The sequence below is a fragment of the Felis catus genome, chromosome F2 (assembly GCF_018350175.1).
Source record: "Felis catus isolate Fca126 chromosome F2, F.catus_Fca126_mat1.0, whole genome shotgun sequence".
NCBI classification, from domain to species: domain Eukaryota; kingdom Metazoa; phylum Chordata; class Mammalia; order Carnivora; family Felidae; genus Felis; species Felis catus.
Window position 1 is genome coordinate 60,849,629 of NC_058385.1, and position 18,064 is coordinate 60,867,692.

The window sequence follows — 18,064 nt, forward strand, 5'->3', positions numbered from 1 at the left end:
TCATAAGTTGGTTCTCAGTGACAGTAGTTCCTTGGGGGGGGGGGGGGGGCGGAGATGGGTACTGGTGGGTAGCAAGATCATTTGAACTACAGGCGGCTTTTAACTTCAGTCCTGGCTTCCAGTGACAGTTCTAACACTATAGAACCACGTGCCCTTAGCAAACGCGCCTAACTTCTTTGAGGGAGGGCAACTAGTACAAACCTGCCCATAGTTGTCCAGTATACTCCAATCCCTTTCCTTTCCCCACTTGAAAATTATCAACATTAAAGGGCATAATATATGGTAAATTACTTAGAATACTGCCTGCAGCATAGTAAGCTTCAACATTATCGTTGATTATCATCACACTGCCTATCTCTGAGAGGCTGACTGCACGCACGATAACGCAGTAAGCTTACGCATTGCCGGGAGGGCGCGCATCTTAAAGCGCGGGGACCAGGAGCGAAGCGCGCGCTCGTCTGAGCGTGGCGCAACCAGTGGGCGTGCCCAAGAGGTGGGGGCGTTTACTTCCGGGGGCAAAGGGTGCATTATTTCCGGGAGGCGCGGGCTAAGCGTTTTCTACGGGCTTCTGGTGCCCTGGTGTCGGTCCCGGTAAGCTAGGCATGAAGATCACGAGGCAGAAACACGCCAAGAAGCATCTCGGCTTCTTCCGCAATAACTTCGGAGTCCGCGAGCCGTACCAGATCCTTCTGGACGGTACCTTCTGTCAGGCGGCGCTGCGCGGCCGGATCCAGCTGCGGGAGCAGCTGCCCCGCTACCTCATGGGGGAGACGCAGCTGTGCACCACCAGGTGGGCCCGGCGGGTCCGGGGAGGAGGCCTGGGGATCCTGCGGGTGTGGTAGAGACGAGGCCACGACGTGCAAAACGCTCCACCCACGAGGAGTTGACAGTGAAGTGGAGGCACTGAGGAGGTCAGGCGAGTGTCTACCACGTAGGTAGAAACTACAGTGCACTGCGAATCTTGGTGTGGTTGGCCCGGCGAATGAGACCCGTGCTTTATGTAGTGCGACCTGGCTTCCAGTCTTGGTCCCAGTCCTGCCAGCTTTGTGGCTTCCGGCAAGTTAACCTCTGTGAGCCTGGGATTTCTCATCTGTAAGGAAAAGACTGTGAACTAATAAGGTTGCTTTAAGGATCAGACGTGTGGAGAGCACTTGCTGGTATCCAAAATCTACCCGCTTCAAGTGGTTGCTCTTATTCGCATAGCTGTTTCTAGTGGAAATGAAAAAATTTTCAAGCGTCACAGCTGCCCTGCGAGCTAACATCTCCGAATCCCAGAAAGATAATTAACAGCTCGAGGCTGAGAGCCTTGCCCATGGTCATTTATTTATTGAACTGTCTTTATTAAGTACCAGCCCCATGCCAGGCCCGGCTGTAGCCACTGAGGATAACTTGGTGAACAGGACAAACGGCCAACCTTCCGGGCGCGTTTTGACTTTGTGACTTCCTCAGCCTGGGAACCTCCCGGGGGTGGGGGTGGGGAGATGGAATCATGGAAGGTTTCATAGAGGAAGTCACTTTTGAGCCCAGACACCTTTCAGTTCTGAGGGGAAGGACTAGTTTGGGTGACGGACAAGAGATAAAGACCTCCTAAATGAAGAAATAGAGTTGTAAAATGCCCGAAAAAGAGATGAGAGCACAGGGTGTAATTGGAAATGACGCTGGGAAGAAGGGAAATCGAACCTACGACAGGAACTATTAAGAAACTTAAGGGTTTTGGGGCGCCTGGGTGGCTCAGTCGGTTAAGCGTCCGACTTCAGCTCAGGTCACGATCTCGCGGTCCGTGGGTTCGAGCCCCGCGTCGGGCTCTGGGCTGATGGCTCAGAGCCTGGAGCCTGCTTCCGATTCTGTGTCTCCCTCTCTCTCTGCCCCTCCCCCGTTCATGCTCTGTCTCTCTCTGTCTCAAAAATAAATAAAACGTTAAAAAAAATTTAAAAAAAAAGAAACTTAAGGGTTTTGTTGTTCCTCTTGTAGATTATTTACTTTAAAAAAGTAAAAAAAAGAGTGGGAGATGGGCATGGGGGAGGGCACTGGTTGGGATGAGCACTGGGTGTTGTGTGGAAACCAACTTGGCAATAAATTATATTTTAAAACAAAGTAAAAAAAGAAAATGCAAATGACCCGTAATACCACCCCGTGACCACTGTTAACGTGCTGTACCATCCATCCAGTTCTTTAGACCTGCACATGCACACAAAGGAATGGGCTCTACTGGGAATACAGTATTACTGGCTTGCTTTTCGCACATAATACCGCTCCATGAACTGCTTTCCATAGTCAAGTAGTGCCTCACAATGGTTGTAGGTACCCCACAATTTGTTACCCCTAGCCTTCAGCACTGCCAGACGAGTCCTTAGTTAGCTTGTGCCCCTGAGTTCATCCCTCCTGGCTACATACCACCTGTCCCTTAATCCCTGTGCCATAGAAATACCAACATTTTTAACATGGTGCTGTAACAAAAAAGTCTGGCAAGTACTACATGGAATTATGTTCTGTAGCATTTTTTCCCTAAAGAATTTATTTTAACTTCCAGAATATTTTATTCATACACAACAGACTAGTATAATTGTGTGTCACCCAGCTCTGGGAATTCTTGAAATGGCCAATCTTGTTTCCCTTATCCACCCTCCCACCTTATTTTATATATATATATATATATACACACACACACACACATATGCTATATATATGTTATATGCTGTATAAAATATACTATATATAATATATATATTATATATAATATATATACATATGTACTATGCTTATTTATTTTTAATTTTTTTTTAATGTTTATTTATTTTTGAGACAGAGAGAGAGCATGAACGGGGGAGCGTCAGAGAGAGAGGGAGGCACAGAATCCGAAACAGGCTCTAGTTTCTGAGCGGTCAGCATAGAGCCTGACGCGGGGCTCGAACTCACGGACCGCGAGATCATGACCTGAGCCGAAGTCAGCCGCTTAACCGACTGAGCCACCCAGGCGCCCCTACTATGCTTATTTTAAAGCATAGTATTGTGTCGGTTCTTGGTGTGCATCATGAAGAGATAAATGCTATCAGACCTGATAACTGTCTTTTGGAGAAGCTGATTGTAACAGTGTGAGGGCTGAGTTGGAGAAGCAGGAGGGTGAAGACCGGCGGACTCATTTTGTGGTTGTCCAATCGAGAAATAATGGGAGCCTAAACTTCAGAGAAGAAAGGCTGGAGCCCAAGGGCTCTACAAAGAGGCATTCCTGAGACAGATACCAACAGCCGATGGGGTAGGATTATGGGTGAGGAAGAAAAGGTCAGTTAGGATTTCTGACTTACACCCAGGAGCTTCGTGATCTAAATCTTCATGATTTTAGACACGAATTTGAAGAGATGGTGTACATCCATAGGAAATATCCAGTAAATGCATGGGAGTTTGGGCCTGAAACTCCACAAAAAGTTCAAAACTGATGAATAGAAAGCAAAATCTCTTTTCGTAAACAAAACTAAATGGATGATAAAGGCAGTGAGGCAAGGTAGAGTCTGGCAAGGGCTGCCTGGAGTTTCAGAAATCTTTGACTAAGTGGTTCTCATAATTTTTTATTGTATTTTGTCTTTAGTGTGATAGAAGAAGTGCCTGGAGAGCTTATTAAAATGCTGACATTTGACTCCTCAAGAGGTGCAGATTTGGGGATGTGAAAAGGAGGAGAAATTAATAGAATTTGTTATCACTGTGTCATTTTGATATGGGTAGTTTATAGCTGACATTTTAAAAAACATTGGCTTATATTAATATGAAAACGCAGAGAGAAAAAGGAAGTTGTGATTGTTATTAAACCGATGACTTAAATTTTTACTTCTCTGTACTGAGAATCGTTTAAAGGTGTACCAATTTGTACTTGAAGTAGAAGCATCTAGCGCTAAGGTTGGGGCAAGGTATCTGTTGTCAACTACTTGGATTCACATTTCGACTCTACCACTTATGAGCTGTGTTTGAGCATGTTACTTGGAATCTCTCAGAGGGAGGTACTCTAAAAAAAGGATAACTTTCAAGTTAGGTGCCTGATAGGGCTGTTTTGAGATTGAAGCAAGAATTTATGTAAAGAGCAATTAGCATGCTGCCTGACACATAATAAGTGCTCAGTAGATTTAACTGTTTTTCCTTCAACTTGGTGTTTGTGTTTTCCAGGTTTTTATTTATTTTTTAAATGTTGATTTATTTTGAGAAAGAGTGGGGGGAGAGGTATATATATAGAGAGAGAGAGAATCCCAAGCAGGCCCCGCGCACTGTCACCCCACCCCTACGCCCACACCCCGGATATGCTGTGAGATCATGACCTGAGCCAAAATCAAGAGTCAGACACTTAACCAACTGAGCCACCCAAGTGCCCCAAATATTTTCCAGGTTTTTAAAGAGTGATACGGCTACCATATGTTTGGGGCCAACACATAACACATTCAGATCGTGATGGTATAGTTTAAATTTTGTAAAAACTATTTTTCTATACTTCTGTGAACACTGAAATGTATGTTGTAATTGTGAGCTGCTAATAACATTTTTTTTTCAGGTGTGTGTTAAAAGAGTTAGAAACATTGGGAAAAGACTTATATGGGGCAAAACTGATTGCACAAAAATGCCAAGTCCGAAATTGTCCCCATTTCAAGAATCCAGTGAGTGGATCAGAATGTCTGCTCTCCATGGTTGAAGAGGGAAATCCTCATCATTATTTTGTGGCAACACAGGTGATACTGCTTTTGAAATTAGAGTCAATTTTAATCATTTGTTTCTGTTTCATATGGAGCTGCTTATAATCAGAAAAAATTAGATGGAAGTGGTTTGATAGAATGTTTCAACTTTTTAAAATACAGGCTTTTAAGTTGATTTGCAGTCAATAAAAGCAGTTGTCATGCCATTAGAGAATTTGAGGAGAGAACCTTAAGCATATTGATTTTTCTTAATTACTGAAGTATTTTTTTAATAGTTATTGACAAAAAGATGTGATGATATGTGTCAGCATTCTTGAAGAGAAGTGGAACAAATATTTTACATTCTGTGTTCATCAGTGTTTTTGCATGTTCCTGTATTTTATACTAGTTCTCAAAAAGTTGTGTTTTATATTATTTGAAATTGTACCACCAGTATAGAACTGTTTCTGGCTTTTAAAGACCAGGAGGGGAAGGAGAGACTTTCAGGGTTGATACTAACGAAGAAGTTCACATACACACAGATTTGGTTACGTATTCTTTTAGAATTATAAAATCATTAAATTAGATGCAGAGCTGAATCTAGAATCTGAGTCCATGAATTCTTATTTTATTATTCTATCCCTTCAACCTCTGAACATTCTTCACCCTTTTTGAAGCATGTCTTAAGAGTAGAAAGTGGGTCATTGCCTAACATCCTTACCTTTGTGACAGTTTGTAATTCCTGGTGGTAGAATCTTGATAGATCCAGTGTCACATTGTTGCCACTTATCTCTTTGTGCTCAGATTTCTTGTTTATCTTCCTTTTTTTTAATCATAAAATTTACTCTATTAGTGAGACATACCAATTTGAAAAGTAAAACTTGTGATCTCCTCTATTTTTTCCACTTAAGGCATCTTATTTAATTGACATATTTGAACTGAATAGTGCTATTTTTCTTTTTAATAGGATCAGAATTTGTCTATGAAAGTGAAGAAAAAGCCGGGAGTCCCTCTCATGTTTATTATTCAGAACACTATTGTCTTGGACAAACCTTCTCCCAAAACAATTGCTTTTGTTAAAGCAGTAGAGTCAGGTCAGCTTGTCTCAGTGCACGAGAAACAAAGTATCAAGCAACTCAAAGAAGAAAAGGGTTTAGTGAAAAACCCTGAACAGAGGAGAAAGAAAAAACACAAGAAAGTAAGTGGCCCCAATCCTCTTAGCTGTTTGAAGAAAAAGAAAAGAGCACAGGATACAAAATCATCTGCCTCTGAAAAGAAGAGAAAAAGAAAAAGAATCCGGAATAGATCTGCCTCAAAAGTACTTTCTGAAAAGCAGAATGCAGAATGATAATCCTTTGAATACTTTTAAAGACATTTAAATGTGAAAAATAAATTTCTTTTTAAAACTGTGGAAGTACTTACAATAAAAGACTATTATTTTTGTAAATAAATATTGACTCATAGGCGTTTACCTAAAATTATTTGGAAAAACAACTCAGAGTGGATGGGTTTAGGCATTTTGGAGATTGTTCTTCAACGTAAAAATCTTGTCTTTTTTCTATCTCACCATTGGCCCCGTACCCCCAGGATATGCAAATCATGTAAAAAAGTCAAAACGTACAAAAGGCTTGTGACAAAGTGGGCGTCCCTTTTCACATTTACAGTGGAACATTCCTCATTCATGTAGTGGTTGTAGAATTTATATTCTCAAATAGTATGAATATGGTGCTGTCTTTTGGTCCATCCATTATTTGACTTTCTACTAGAAAGTGGAAATTTTGCTTACTTGTATTACTCCTTCATTTTTCTAACATATTAATATTTCAATCTTTATACATCTCAAAGTATTTTTTATTATGACTATAAACTTTGTTCACCACTTACCCAAGTAGCATGCTATGATTGAATTTATTTCTTACACTATGTTATTCCAAAGTTTATAATGTCCTCATTTTCTTTTAGCATCTGACTGGGTCTTGCCACATTCTCTAATAACTGTGTTAAAGGAACTTAGAATTTTCTTCTTTTTTTAATGTTTATTTATTTTTGAGAGAGAGCGTGTGCGCATGAGTGGGGGAGGGGCAGAGAGAGAGGGAGACACAGAATCTGAAGCAGGTTCCAGGCTCTGAGCTGTCAGCACAGAGCATGACACGTTGCTCGAACCCATGAACTGTGACATCATGACCTGAGCCAAGGTTGGATGCTTAACCCAGGTGCCCCAGAACTTACAATTTTCTATATAATACCAGGTAATTCCTCACCCCTGGAGATAATTCTACAGCCCTCTGTCCTCCAATGTGGAAAAGTTTTCAAAGTATGTTTCTCAGCTGTCATCCAGACATTTCTTGCCTTTACCCAGAAATTTACTTTGTTATTTGTTTCTTAGATTCTTTGTTTTCCTCTCAGTTTTCTTTTTTGCTGTAGTGAAGCATGGAGTGTGTAGGAAGTACATTTTGTGAGGCTCCACAGGTGTTTACCCTCATATTTGTTGCATTAATCTAGCAATATAATTCTCTCTTTAAATTTTTTTAAGCCAACGTGGGGGCTCAAACTGATGACCCCAAGATTAAGAGTTGTGTGCTCTTCCAACTGAGCCGGCCAGGCACCCTAGTAAGATAATTCTTGATTGAAGATCATTTCACTTAATTCTCCTGGACTCTCTTAATTGTTTATAAGGCCCTAGGGGAAGCAAACAGATTTGAGTTTCATTTGTCCAACAGGGAGGGTGATTTTCTTTTAAAGCAAATATTAAATTCAAGAGTAAAAAATCCAAAATAACACTCTCTTTAAGATGGACTATGAATATCTTCTTTAAAACGTGTCTAGGGGCGCCTGGGTGGCTCAGTCGCTAAGCATCCGACTTCAGCTCAGGTCATGATCTTACATTTTGTGAGTTCGAGCCCCGCATCGGGCTCTGTGCTGACAGCTCAGGGCCTGGAGGCTGCTTCGGATTCTGTGTCTCCCTCTCCCTCTGTTCCTCCCCCACTCACACTCTGTCTCTCTCTCAAAAGTAAACATTAAAAATTTTTTTTTAAGAAAGGTGTCTAAAGGGTCACCAGAATTTAAAATAACAGATTATGTAGTAAATACATTTTATATTTTGTTTATAAAATGTTTTAAGGGCCGATTCTATTAGGAATTGAATAACCAAGTCATCTTTTTCAGCCCTTTTCTCAAGTGTTTTAATCATCCATCAGACCAAAATTACAGTGTTTCTGTGCTGAGATCTTGAAGTATAATATGGAAAAGGTGGGATCTGCCCATTAGCCCCTGACTTTGTGCTGCCTGTGACACCTCTGAGTAGCGGTTCTTAATCTGTATCGTTAGAGTGTCATGATCAGGTATGAAGTACATCATGAATAAATTCTTGTTAATGACTAAAATGACTGCTCTTAAATTTGAGACCATTTAAATTTTTCTACAGAAATACTATTCTCAGTCGAATTCAGAGATGCTTTTCTGGATCGACAGTGAAGTTCTAGCCTTAACTACAGTAGGAACAACACGGGGGTAGGCAAGCCAGCTTAGTGCTTGGGTTGTCCTTTCATGTTTCTGTTTTTCTTAACAGGAACATTTTTTAAAAAGAAGGCAAAGATACTGGGAAAAAGTGAATATAGCTGTATAGTTCCTGTGAAGAAGAAAAAAATTCGTCAACAATGATAGGATTACTGGGTCAAATGTAGACAAAGTGATAAAGCAAGTGAAATGATGATATTTTCAATATGCTAAAATGCATAACTATTAGGTATTTCTCTTTTTAACAAAGCTTAATGTGATATTGTTATTAATAATAAGTACATATATATTTGTTTTTTTATTCATGGTTCCGGACTCACAGTTCCCAAAAACTGTTGGAACTTCCTAAGTAATGAGAGCTTAAAGGTGTCTTTTATGTTAATGAGATGGTTTGGGGAAACATCTAAGGATGGCATCTAGTTACCTTTGGAGCCAATCCTGTGATGGGAAGGTTGGAACTTTAAGTCTCCACCCCACCCCCAACCTTTGGGGAGGGGAGAGAGAGGAGAATGGCCACTGATTCAATCAATCGTGTTCATGTAATAAAGCCTCTATAAAACCCCACAAGGACAGGGTTTGGAGAGCTTCCGGGTTAATAAACAGGTGGAGATTCGGGAGAGTGACCCACCTGGAGAGGGCTTGCAAGGTCCTGCCCTTTCCCCGTACTTTTCCCTATACATCTCTTCCATCTTGCTTCTTCTGAGTTCATAGCCTTTTATAACGAACTTGCAGTAAGTAAAATGTTTTTCTGGGTTTCGTGAGTCACTCTAGCAAATTAATTGAATGGAGAAGAGTGTCATGGGAATTTAAGATTTATAGCCAGACATCAGAAGAGCAGGTAACAGCCTGTATGGGTCTGAAGTGTGTTGTGAGGGGAGAGGAGGTAACAGTCTTGAAGGACTGACCCCTTAACCCGTGGGATCTGATGCTATCTATCTCCAGATAAATAATGTCAGAGTTGAGTTGAATTGTTGGTGTCAGAGCACTGCTTATTCTATGTGTAAAGACTACCTCTGCCAATACACATTGAAATTGGGTCCAGGAACCCAAAATACTTACTTACCAGTGCTATCTAGTCACCTAATAAGAGTGTCTGAACTGGAGAGCTAGAAAAGTCAACTTATTTTTATAAAATAGTAATTTTTTCAATTAACCTATTAAAAATACAATGTACTACAAAATATAGTATTCAATATTTTAAAACTTTGGTATTAGTCATATTACCTTAAGAAATATCTTAACAAAAGGATCTCCTATCTTTGTACTACAATTCTTTTGTGGACAGTGCCCTCATAACACCACCCCAGATATCCTTAACACTACTTGCTTTATTTTTTCTATAATAACTTAGGGAAGAGGGCATGGCACCATGTATACACATGTGATTGTAATCCATTTTGCAGTTTGGGGAAAAGAAAATGTTGACAACCCCTGCTTTAGAGGGTAGCTGCTAGCTTTGTTGGGGATAAAGGTAGAGTACATGTGCTTTTGAACTCTGAAGTTTGCCAGACTCAACAACAGTGTTTCAGAAAATTGCTGTTTTTTATGAACACTTTAAAAAGAAGTATTTGTAGGTGAGTTTGGGCAGGATTCTGTATTACCTACATTTTCGAAGCCCCACAGCCATTTCTCATTCCCCACAAGTATGTAAATTGAAGCTAGAAGTCATTAAAGAACAGCCAAGTTTCAAAAGTGAAAAGATTTCCTGTTTTCTATTTATGCATAGAGTTAAGATACTGTATTTTATGTCTTTGCCTTTAGTAAGGCAAGTTGGCTGTGATTTGACAGGTTTAATTAATAGATTTTCATGAATGGAGAGAATGAATAGTTTGTATTGTTTAAAATGTTATAAAAATATGTCATTGTGCTGTAACTTTTCTTAAGAATTCTTAGTTTAGATGTAAATGAGAAAGTACAGTAATTTGGTGTAACTCTATATAATTTCAGATCCAGAACTAAGTAGGAATAAAGGCAAAGGATTGGGTGTCTGGAATGAGCTTAGGAACTGATTTCTCATATGGACCTAGATTGGTGGCCTCTGAACATTTAATCATATATCCTTGTCAGTAAAAGAATTTTGTGTCTACCTATAAATGTATGTTTATAAACCATGTAGATTTATTATTGTACATTATAAAATATACACAGGAAAAAAAACCCAAAATGTAAAGGATGGTGAAGATAAAATATTGTAAAATCTTTGCCATTAAAGGGCTTCATTAGCTAATATTTCAAGACATAAGGTTTATCAATAATATTGAATATGAATCCATTTGAAGTACTTTTTTTTTAATTTTACTTTTTTTAAAATTTACATCCAAATTAGCATGTAGTGCAACAATGATTTCAGGAGTAGATTCCTTAGAGCCCCTTACCCATTTAGCCCATCCCTCCTCCCACAACCCTTCCAGTAACCCTCAGTTTGTTCTCCATATTTGTCAGTCTCTTCTGTTTTGTCCTACTCCCTGTTTTTATATTATTTTTGTTTCCCTTCCCTTGTGTTCATATATTTTGTCTCTTAAAGTCCTCATATGAGGGAAGTCATATGATTTTTGTCTTTCTCTGACTAATTTCACTTAGCATAATACCCTCCAGTTCCATCCACATAGTTGCAAATGGCAAGATTTCATTCTTTTTGATTGCTGAGTAATACTCCATTGTATATATATACCACATCTTTTTTATCCATTCATCCATTGATGGACATTTGGGCTCTTTCCATACTTTGGCTATTGTTGATAGTGCTGCTATAAACATTGGGGTGCATGTGTCCCTTCGAAACAACACACCTGTATCCCGTGGATAAATGCCTAGTAGTGCAATTGCTGGATCGTAGGGTAGTTCTATTTTTAATTTTTTTGAGGAACCTCCATACTGTTTTCCAGAGTGTCTGCACCAGCTTGCATTCCCACCAACAATGCCAAAGAGATCCTCTTTCTCTGCATCCTGGCCAACAACTGTTGTTGCCTGAGTTATTAATGTTAGCCATTCTGACAGGTGTGAGGTGGTATCTCATTGTGGTTTTGATCTGTATTTCCCTGATGATGAGTGATGTTGGGTATTTTATCATGTGTCAGTTGGCCATCTGGATGTCTTCTTTGGAGAAGTGTCTATTCATGTCTTTTGCCCATTTCTTCACTGGATTATTTGTTTTTTGGGTGTTGACTTTGATAAGTTCTTTATAGATTTTGGATACTAACCCTTTATCTGATATGTCATTTGCAAATATTTTCTCCCATTCATCAGTTGCCTTTTAGTTTTGCTGATTGTTTCCTTCTCTGTACAGAAGATTTTTATTTTGAGAGGTCCCAGTAGTTCATTTTTGCTTTTGTTTCCCTTGCCTCCAGAGACGTGTTGAATAAGAAGTTGTGAAGTACTTTTTTTTTTTTTTTTTTTGGATACAGTATACTTTATTGATGGTACATGATAAGGTAGGGCTCCTCAAGGCCCTCCCCTTCTTCAGGGGGTCTGGGATGGAAACTGGAGGTCAGGAGATTCTCAAGTGTGTTGGGTACTGAACTGGGGCAAGGAATCCCCAGCAGCTGAGAGCCTCTCTTTTCTTCTTCCTCTTGCTGGGGCTGGTGATCCAGGGGGCTTTTACTCCTTGGAGGCCATGTGGACCATAAGATCCACCACCTGGTTGCTGTAGCCAAATTCATTGTCATACCAGGAAATGAGCTTGACAAAGTGGTCCCTGGGCACAATGTCAGCCCCAGCGTCGAAGGTGGAAGAGTGGGTGTCACTGTTAAAGTCGCAGGAGATGACCTGGTCCTCAGCATAGCCCAGGATGCCCTTGAGGGGCCCTCTGATGCCTGCTTCACCACCTTCTTGATGTCTTCGTATTTGGCAGCTTTCTCCAGGAAGCAGGTCAGATCCACGATGGACACATTGGGGGTGGGGACACAGAAGGCCATGCCAGTGAGCTTCCCATTCAGCTCAGGGATGACCTTGCCCACAGCCTTGGCAGCACCAGTAGAAACAGGAATGATGTTCTGGGCAGCCCCTCGGCCATCACTCCACAGCTTCCCAGAGGGGCCATCCATGTCTTCTGGGTGGCGGTGATGACCTGGACTGTGGTCATGAGTCCCTCCGTGATGCCAAAGTGTTCATGGATGACCTTGGCCAGAGGGGCCAGGCAGGTGGTAGCTCAGGAGGCATTGCTGACAATCTTGAGGGAGTTGTCATACTGCTCATGGTTCACGCCCATCACAAACATGGGGGCATCAGCATAAGGGGCAGAGATGATGACCCTCTTGGCCCCACCCCTCAAGTGAGCCCCAGCCTTCTCCATGGAGACGAAGACCCCAGTGGACTCCACAACATACTCAGCACCAGCATCACCCCATTTGATGTTGGCGGGATCTTGCTCCTGGAAGATGGTGATGGGCTTTCCATGGATGACACGTTTCTCATTCTCAGCTTTGTGCCGTGGAATTGCTGTGGGTGGAATCATACTAGAACATGTAGACCATGTAGTTGAGGTCAATGAAGGGGTCATTGATGGTGACAATGCCCACTTTGCCAGAGTTAAAAGCAGCCCTGGTGACCAGGCGCCCCAATACGGCCAAATCCGTTGACTCCAACCTTCACCATCATGTCTTGGGGACACGGCTGGCACTGCACCAGAAGATGCAGCTGTCTGTCAAATGGGGAGGAGCAGAGAGCCGTGAAGTACTTTTTATGATTGCATTTTTTGTGAGACCTTACTAGATCATTGGTTTTCCTTTATAATATTTATGACAATGTATAGGGGAAAAAAAGAGTATACTAAGAATAGGCTGTGTTAATACATATTTGTCAAATATGTGAAAATGAAGTCAAGTCTATCAGAAAGGATAGCTATAGCCTCTCATCCAGTTTCCAGACCTAAACCAGTTCAGAGGCCCAGAGCCCTTCAATTTAAGGGGAGGCTGGGTTCTCTTGAGGAAGGTCCCTGACGCATTGCTGTAAGTTTCCCTGTGGCCATTTTCTAGAGTGAATGTGCATTGGGAAATAGAAACACCCAGACTTTTGGGGGATTATTAGATACTGGTTCTCAACTGATGCTAACTGCTAGGGACCCATATGTTGCTGGTCTGACATTCAAAGTAGAGATTTATGGTGGTCAGGTGATAAGTTGAGTTATAGGCTCAGTTTGAATCACAGTGGGCTCAGTGGGCCCATGAGCCCTCCCCATGTTTTTCCCCCAGTTCCAGAATGTATTATTGTTAAAAACACATTAGGCAACCATATTAGCTCCCTACTTGTGGACTAAGGGTCATTAGGTTAGGAAGAGTCAAGGGGAAGCTATTGGAATTCCTCCTCTCTACCAGGATGGTAAACCAAAAGAATAGGACGTGTTGGATTACAGAGACTACAATCATCATTAAACATTTGATTGATTCAGAAATGTTGGTTCCTATTACATCTCAATTTAACTCATCTATTTGGTCTGTGCAGAAGGCAGATGGACTTTAAAGCATGACTACATTATTTTAATGTTGATCAGAAGGTGACTCATTTGAAGCAGCCCTTCCAGATGTATTTCCTTTGCTGGAACAAATCCACACAGCTCCTTAAATGTAATATGGAAAATGCACCCCCCCCCCAACATTTTTAGTGATTTGCTAGGACCACCAAAAGCAGTTTGTTTTTCCCTGACAGAGTCCACAGCACGACTTCACCATCTTGCTTCATGCTACATCAGCTTACCTGCTCTTAGCCATAATATAGTCTGCAGAGATCTTGATCATCTTGACATTGCGTAAAATATCACACTGACCTATGACATTGATGGAATTATGCAAATTGAATTTGATAAACAGGATGTGGCAAGTACTACAAATATCTTTGTGAAGCTTTATGAACTAGGGGGTGGGAAGATAGACCCTATGAAAATTCAGGGATCTGCCACCTCAGTAAAGTTTCTGAGAGTCCAGTGATCTTTAGCATGTCAAAATAACCTCTTAGCGACACATTGCCACACCACAACCATGTATCACTCAACAAACAAACAAACAAACAAACAAAACAGTATATGGTGGGGGCGGTGCAGGGCACAAAAGCTTGGTAGGCTATTTTGAGTATTGGAGGCAAAGCATGCCACATTTTAATATGTTACTTTGACCCAATTACTAAGTAACCCATAGCACTGAGAGTTTGAATGGAAACTAGAGGAAAATAAAGCTCTGTAGCAAATCTAGGCTGCACTGCAAGCTGTTTTTCTGGTTGGGCCACCAGATCCAATGATACTTGTGTCTGTAGCCGTGTGGAGTCTCTGGCAAGTACCATAGAAGAATCATGGCACATACTTCTAAGGTTTTGAAGAAAATGCATATCCTCTTTTGCAGATAATGATTATCCTTTGACAGAGAGCCATAAGCCTATTTCTGGGTCCTGATAAAGAACTAGCCATAGGACATCAAATGACCAGGCAACCTGAACTTCCTGTAATGAACTGGATGTCATCTGCCCATTAAACCATGAGGTTGGGCATGTCTGTGAAGTGGAAATGGTGCATAAGAGATCAGACTTAAGCAGGTCCATCATGTACAAGTAAGGCGCATGACTGAGTCTCTCACACTCCTCTGAAACCAAACTGTGCTGTATTGCATCCTTTCCCCCAACTCATGACCTCAAGGAATTTTGTTATGATCAGTTGACTGAAAAGGAAAAAAACCCGAGCCTGGTTTATAGATGTTTTCACACTATATGCTGCCCCAAACCAAAAGTGCATAAGTGCAACATTAAAGCCCCATTCACTGACGGCCCAGAAAGATGGCAATGAAGGGAAATTCCCCTATTGGCAGAACTTTGAACAATACATCTAGTTGTCCACTTTGGATTCCGAAATGGTCAGAACCATAGAACTGCACTGATTTATAGGTAGGTACTAATGGCTTAGCTAGATAGTTAAGGGTTTGGCAAGAATCAGATTGGAAGATTTGTGGGAAAGATGTCTGGGGAAGAGGTCTGTGAATAGACTTTTCAGTATGATCACAGAGTATAAAGATATTTGTGTGTCAATTGAATGTCCATCAATAGGTATTTACTGTATAGGACGCTCTCAGTAATCAGGTGGACAAAGGTGCACTTTCTATAAATGTCAGCCTCTTCCCCTGCCAATTGAGTGCTTATTCGTTGGACTCATGAACAAAGTAGTTATGGTGGCAGCAATGGACACTATACATGGGCTTCAACAACATAGCTGACCTAGCTACCATTACTGTTGAGTACCTAACATGCCAGAGACCAATACTGAGTCCTTAGTATGGCCCCATCCCTGGGGGAGTAGAGGGAAGGAACCAATGAGCTACTTGGTGGTAGGTTGATTACATTGTGTCCTTTCCATCATGACAGGAATAGAAATGCATCCTTAGTGAAGCCAAGCCTATTCTGTATATGGATTTCGTTCTCTTTCCCATAATGCTTCTGCCAGCATCGCCTAACAGAATGCTTTAGTTGCCATCTTGGTATTCCACTGACATTGCTTCTGGTCAAGGAATTTGTGGTATTAAATGATCTTGCTATATAAACATAATTATTTAGGGGCACTTGGGTGGCTCAGTCAGTTAAGCACCCAACTTCAGCTCAGGTCATGATCTCATAGTTGGTGAGTTTGAGCCTTGCGTCGGGCTTTGTGCTGACAGCTCAAAGCCTGGAGCCTGCTTTGGATTCTGTGTCTCCCTCTCTCTCTGCCCCTCCTTTACTCACAATATGTCTCTCTCTGTCTCTCAAAAATAAATAAAAATGTTAAAAAAATTAAACATAATTATTTACAGTGCCAATTTGGAGACAACACTTGTAAAGAATAGATATTCTCTTATAAGATGTAATATAAGCTTTGAATCAGAGACCAATGTATGGTTGCCTCTCCCATAACTAGAATACATGCGTACAAGAATTAAGGAACAGTAGAAGTAGCTCCTCCCACTGTCTCATAAACAACTCAGAGAATTTTTGCTTCCTTCTCCCCACAACTTTGAGCTTTGCTGGCTAGGAGGTCCTGTGTCCAAAGGAGGAATACCTCTACCAAGGACACAACAATAATTCCATTGCTTTGGAAGATAATACTGACACCAGGTCAATTGGGGATTTCTTTCTTATGTTTCTGAACCAACAGGCAATGAAAGGAGTTACTCTACTGATGGAATGATTGATCCTAGTTTCCAAGAACAAACTGGATTGCTGTTATAGAATGAGAGTGGGAAGGACTATTTCTGCAATCTAGGAAAGTCTCTAAGATGCCTCTTAGTGTTTCTATGTCCAGTAGTCAATGTTAATAGAAACTACTACAAGCAAAGGGAGGCAGATCTGTGTATTCACAGACCTTCAAGAATGAAGGTTTTGTTACTTCACCAATGAAGGAACAAATTGAGATTCTGACTGAGGTCAAAGGAAATATGGAACAGGTGGTTGCAGTAGCCAGCCTCTAAGATAGTGCCCAAAGATGTTCACTTCCTGGAATTCATAAGCTGTATGTCCTCTTCCACACTGGACAGAGCTGACCTGTGTAAACATAGGATATTACTATTATGGAAGTGATGGTGTGTGACTTCTGAAGCGAGGTCATAAAAACATGATGGCCTCCATATTGTTTTCTTGGATTATTTGCTCTGGGGGGAAGCCAGTTCCCATGCTGCGAGGCTTTTTGAGTAGCCCTACCAAGAATTCCATGTGGAGAGGAGAGGATGTCTCCTGCAATCAGCCAGCATCATTTTATTAGCAGTGTGAGCGAGCCATCTTAGAAGTAGGTCCTCTAGCCCTCCTCAAGCCTTCTGATGACAGCAGTCTAGCTAACACCTTGACTGTGATTTCACAGAGAGCAGAACCATTCAGTTAAGCCACTCCTGAATTCCTGGCCCACAGAACCTATGTGAGATAAACGTTTGTTGTTGTTGTAAGTCACTAAGTTTTGGAGTAATTTGTTATGGCAGCAAAAGATAACTAATACAAGTGAAAGAAGGAAGTTTAAAATATCAACTATGGCCTTGTGACCAGTTACATAAATTATGTCTCTAATGGTAATGATTAGTTTCTACCTTGCTTGTTATATGCGTACACATCTATATCTGTGTGTATTACACATAAGCATGTTAGTAATATATTAATGTAATATAAGTAATATAAATATAGGTGCTTATACATTACGTATGCATATACATTATATATGATAGTACCATATACTTACACATGCACACTATTTTCTCTCTTCCTTTCCCTAGTTTATATGAGTGGTTTTGTTTCTCTTTTAAATTTTTTTTAAAGTTTATTTTATTTATTTTGAGAGAGTGAGAGAAAGAGCACAAGCGGGGGAGGGTCAGAGAGAAAGAGACACAGAATCCCAAGCAGGGTCTGCAACATCAGCACAGAGCCCAGGGCGGGGCTTGAACTCATGAACTGTGAGATCATGACCTGAGCCGAGATCAAGAGTCAGATGTTTAACCGACTGTGCCACCCAGATACCCCTTTGTTTGTTTATTTGATGTTAACTTTACTGTTTAACCTTTAGGTAACAGGATTTCAGGTGGGACAGAGACAGAAATGGAGGGGTGAGCAGTATAGCTCAGAGATAGCTACAGTGACCATTAGGACTTTGTATCTTCTCATTTTGTAAAGAAGGTGCAAACATCTTCATTTGTATGAAGGATCATTGCATCACATTAGGTGAAACAGGGAGTTGTTTGTTACATGAAAGTTGAAATGTATACAGAAGGGGGCATATGGATGCTGAATAGCCAAAGGGGTTTATCATCCAGCTCCAAGCCCACTTTTCTACGCTCTCTGATGATGGAGCCAGAGCTCTGCAAACCACAGTTCTCTGGGGGCACCTGCTTTCTCTTAGATTCTGCTAATGCGGGGTGCCACAGGCAGGACCTGAAAGGAATGTGGAGGAAAAAAGAACATGCTTCTTCCTGTGA

The 18,064-nt window shown here is 41.1% G+C and overlaps 1 protein-coding gene and 1 pseudogene across 1 annotated transcript; one reads left to right on the forward strand and one right to left on the reverse strand.

The window, feature by feature from the left end:
• Window positions 1-526: 526 nt before the first annotated feature.
• Window positions 527-6,100, forward strand: UTP23 (UTP23 small subunit processome component). Its single transcript, XM_004000073.5, has 3 exons — window positions 527-790; window positions 4,532-4,706; window positions 5,617-6,100. The coding sequence occupies exons 1-3, from the start codon at window positions 603-605 to the stop codon at window positions 5,995-5,997; spliced, it is 744 nt and encodes a 247-aa protein (XP_004000122.1). The 5' UTR covers window positions 527-602; the 3' UTR covers window positions 5,998-6,100.
• Window positions 6,101-11,721: 5,621 nt separating this feature from the next.
• LOC101095715 lies at window positions 11,722-12,758 on the reverse strand (annotated as a pseudogene).
• Window positions 12,759-18,064: the final 5,306 nt, after the last annotated feature.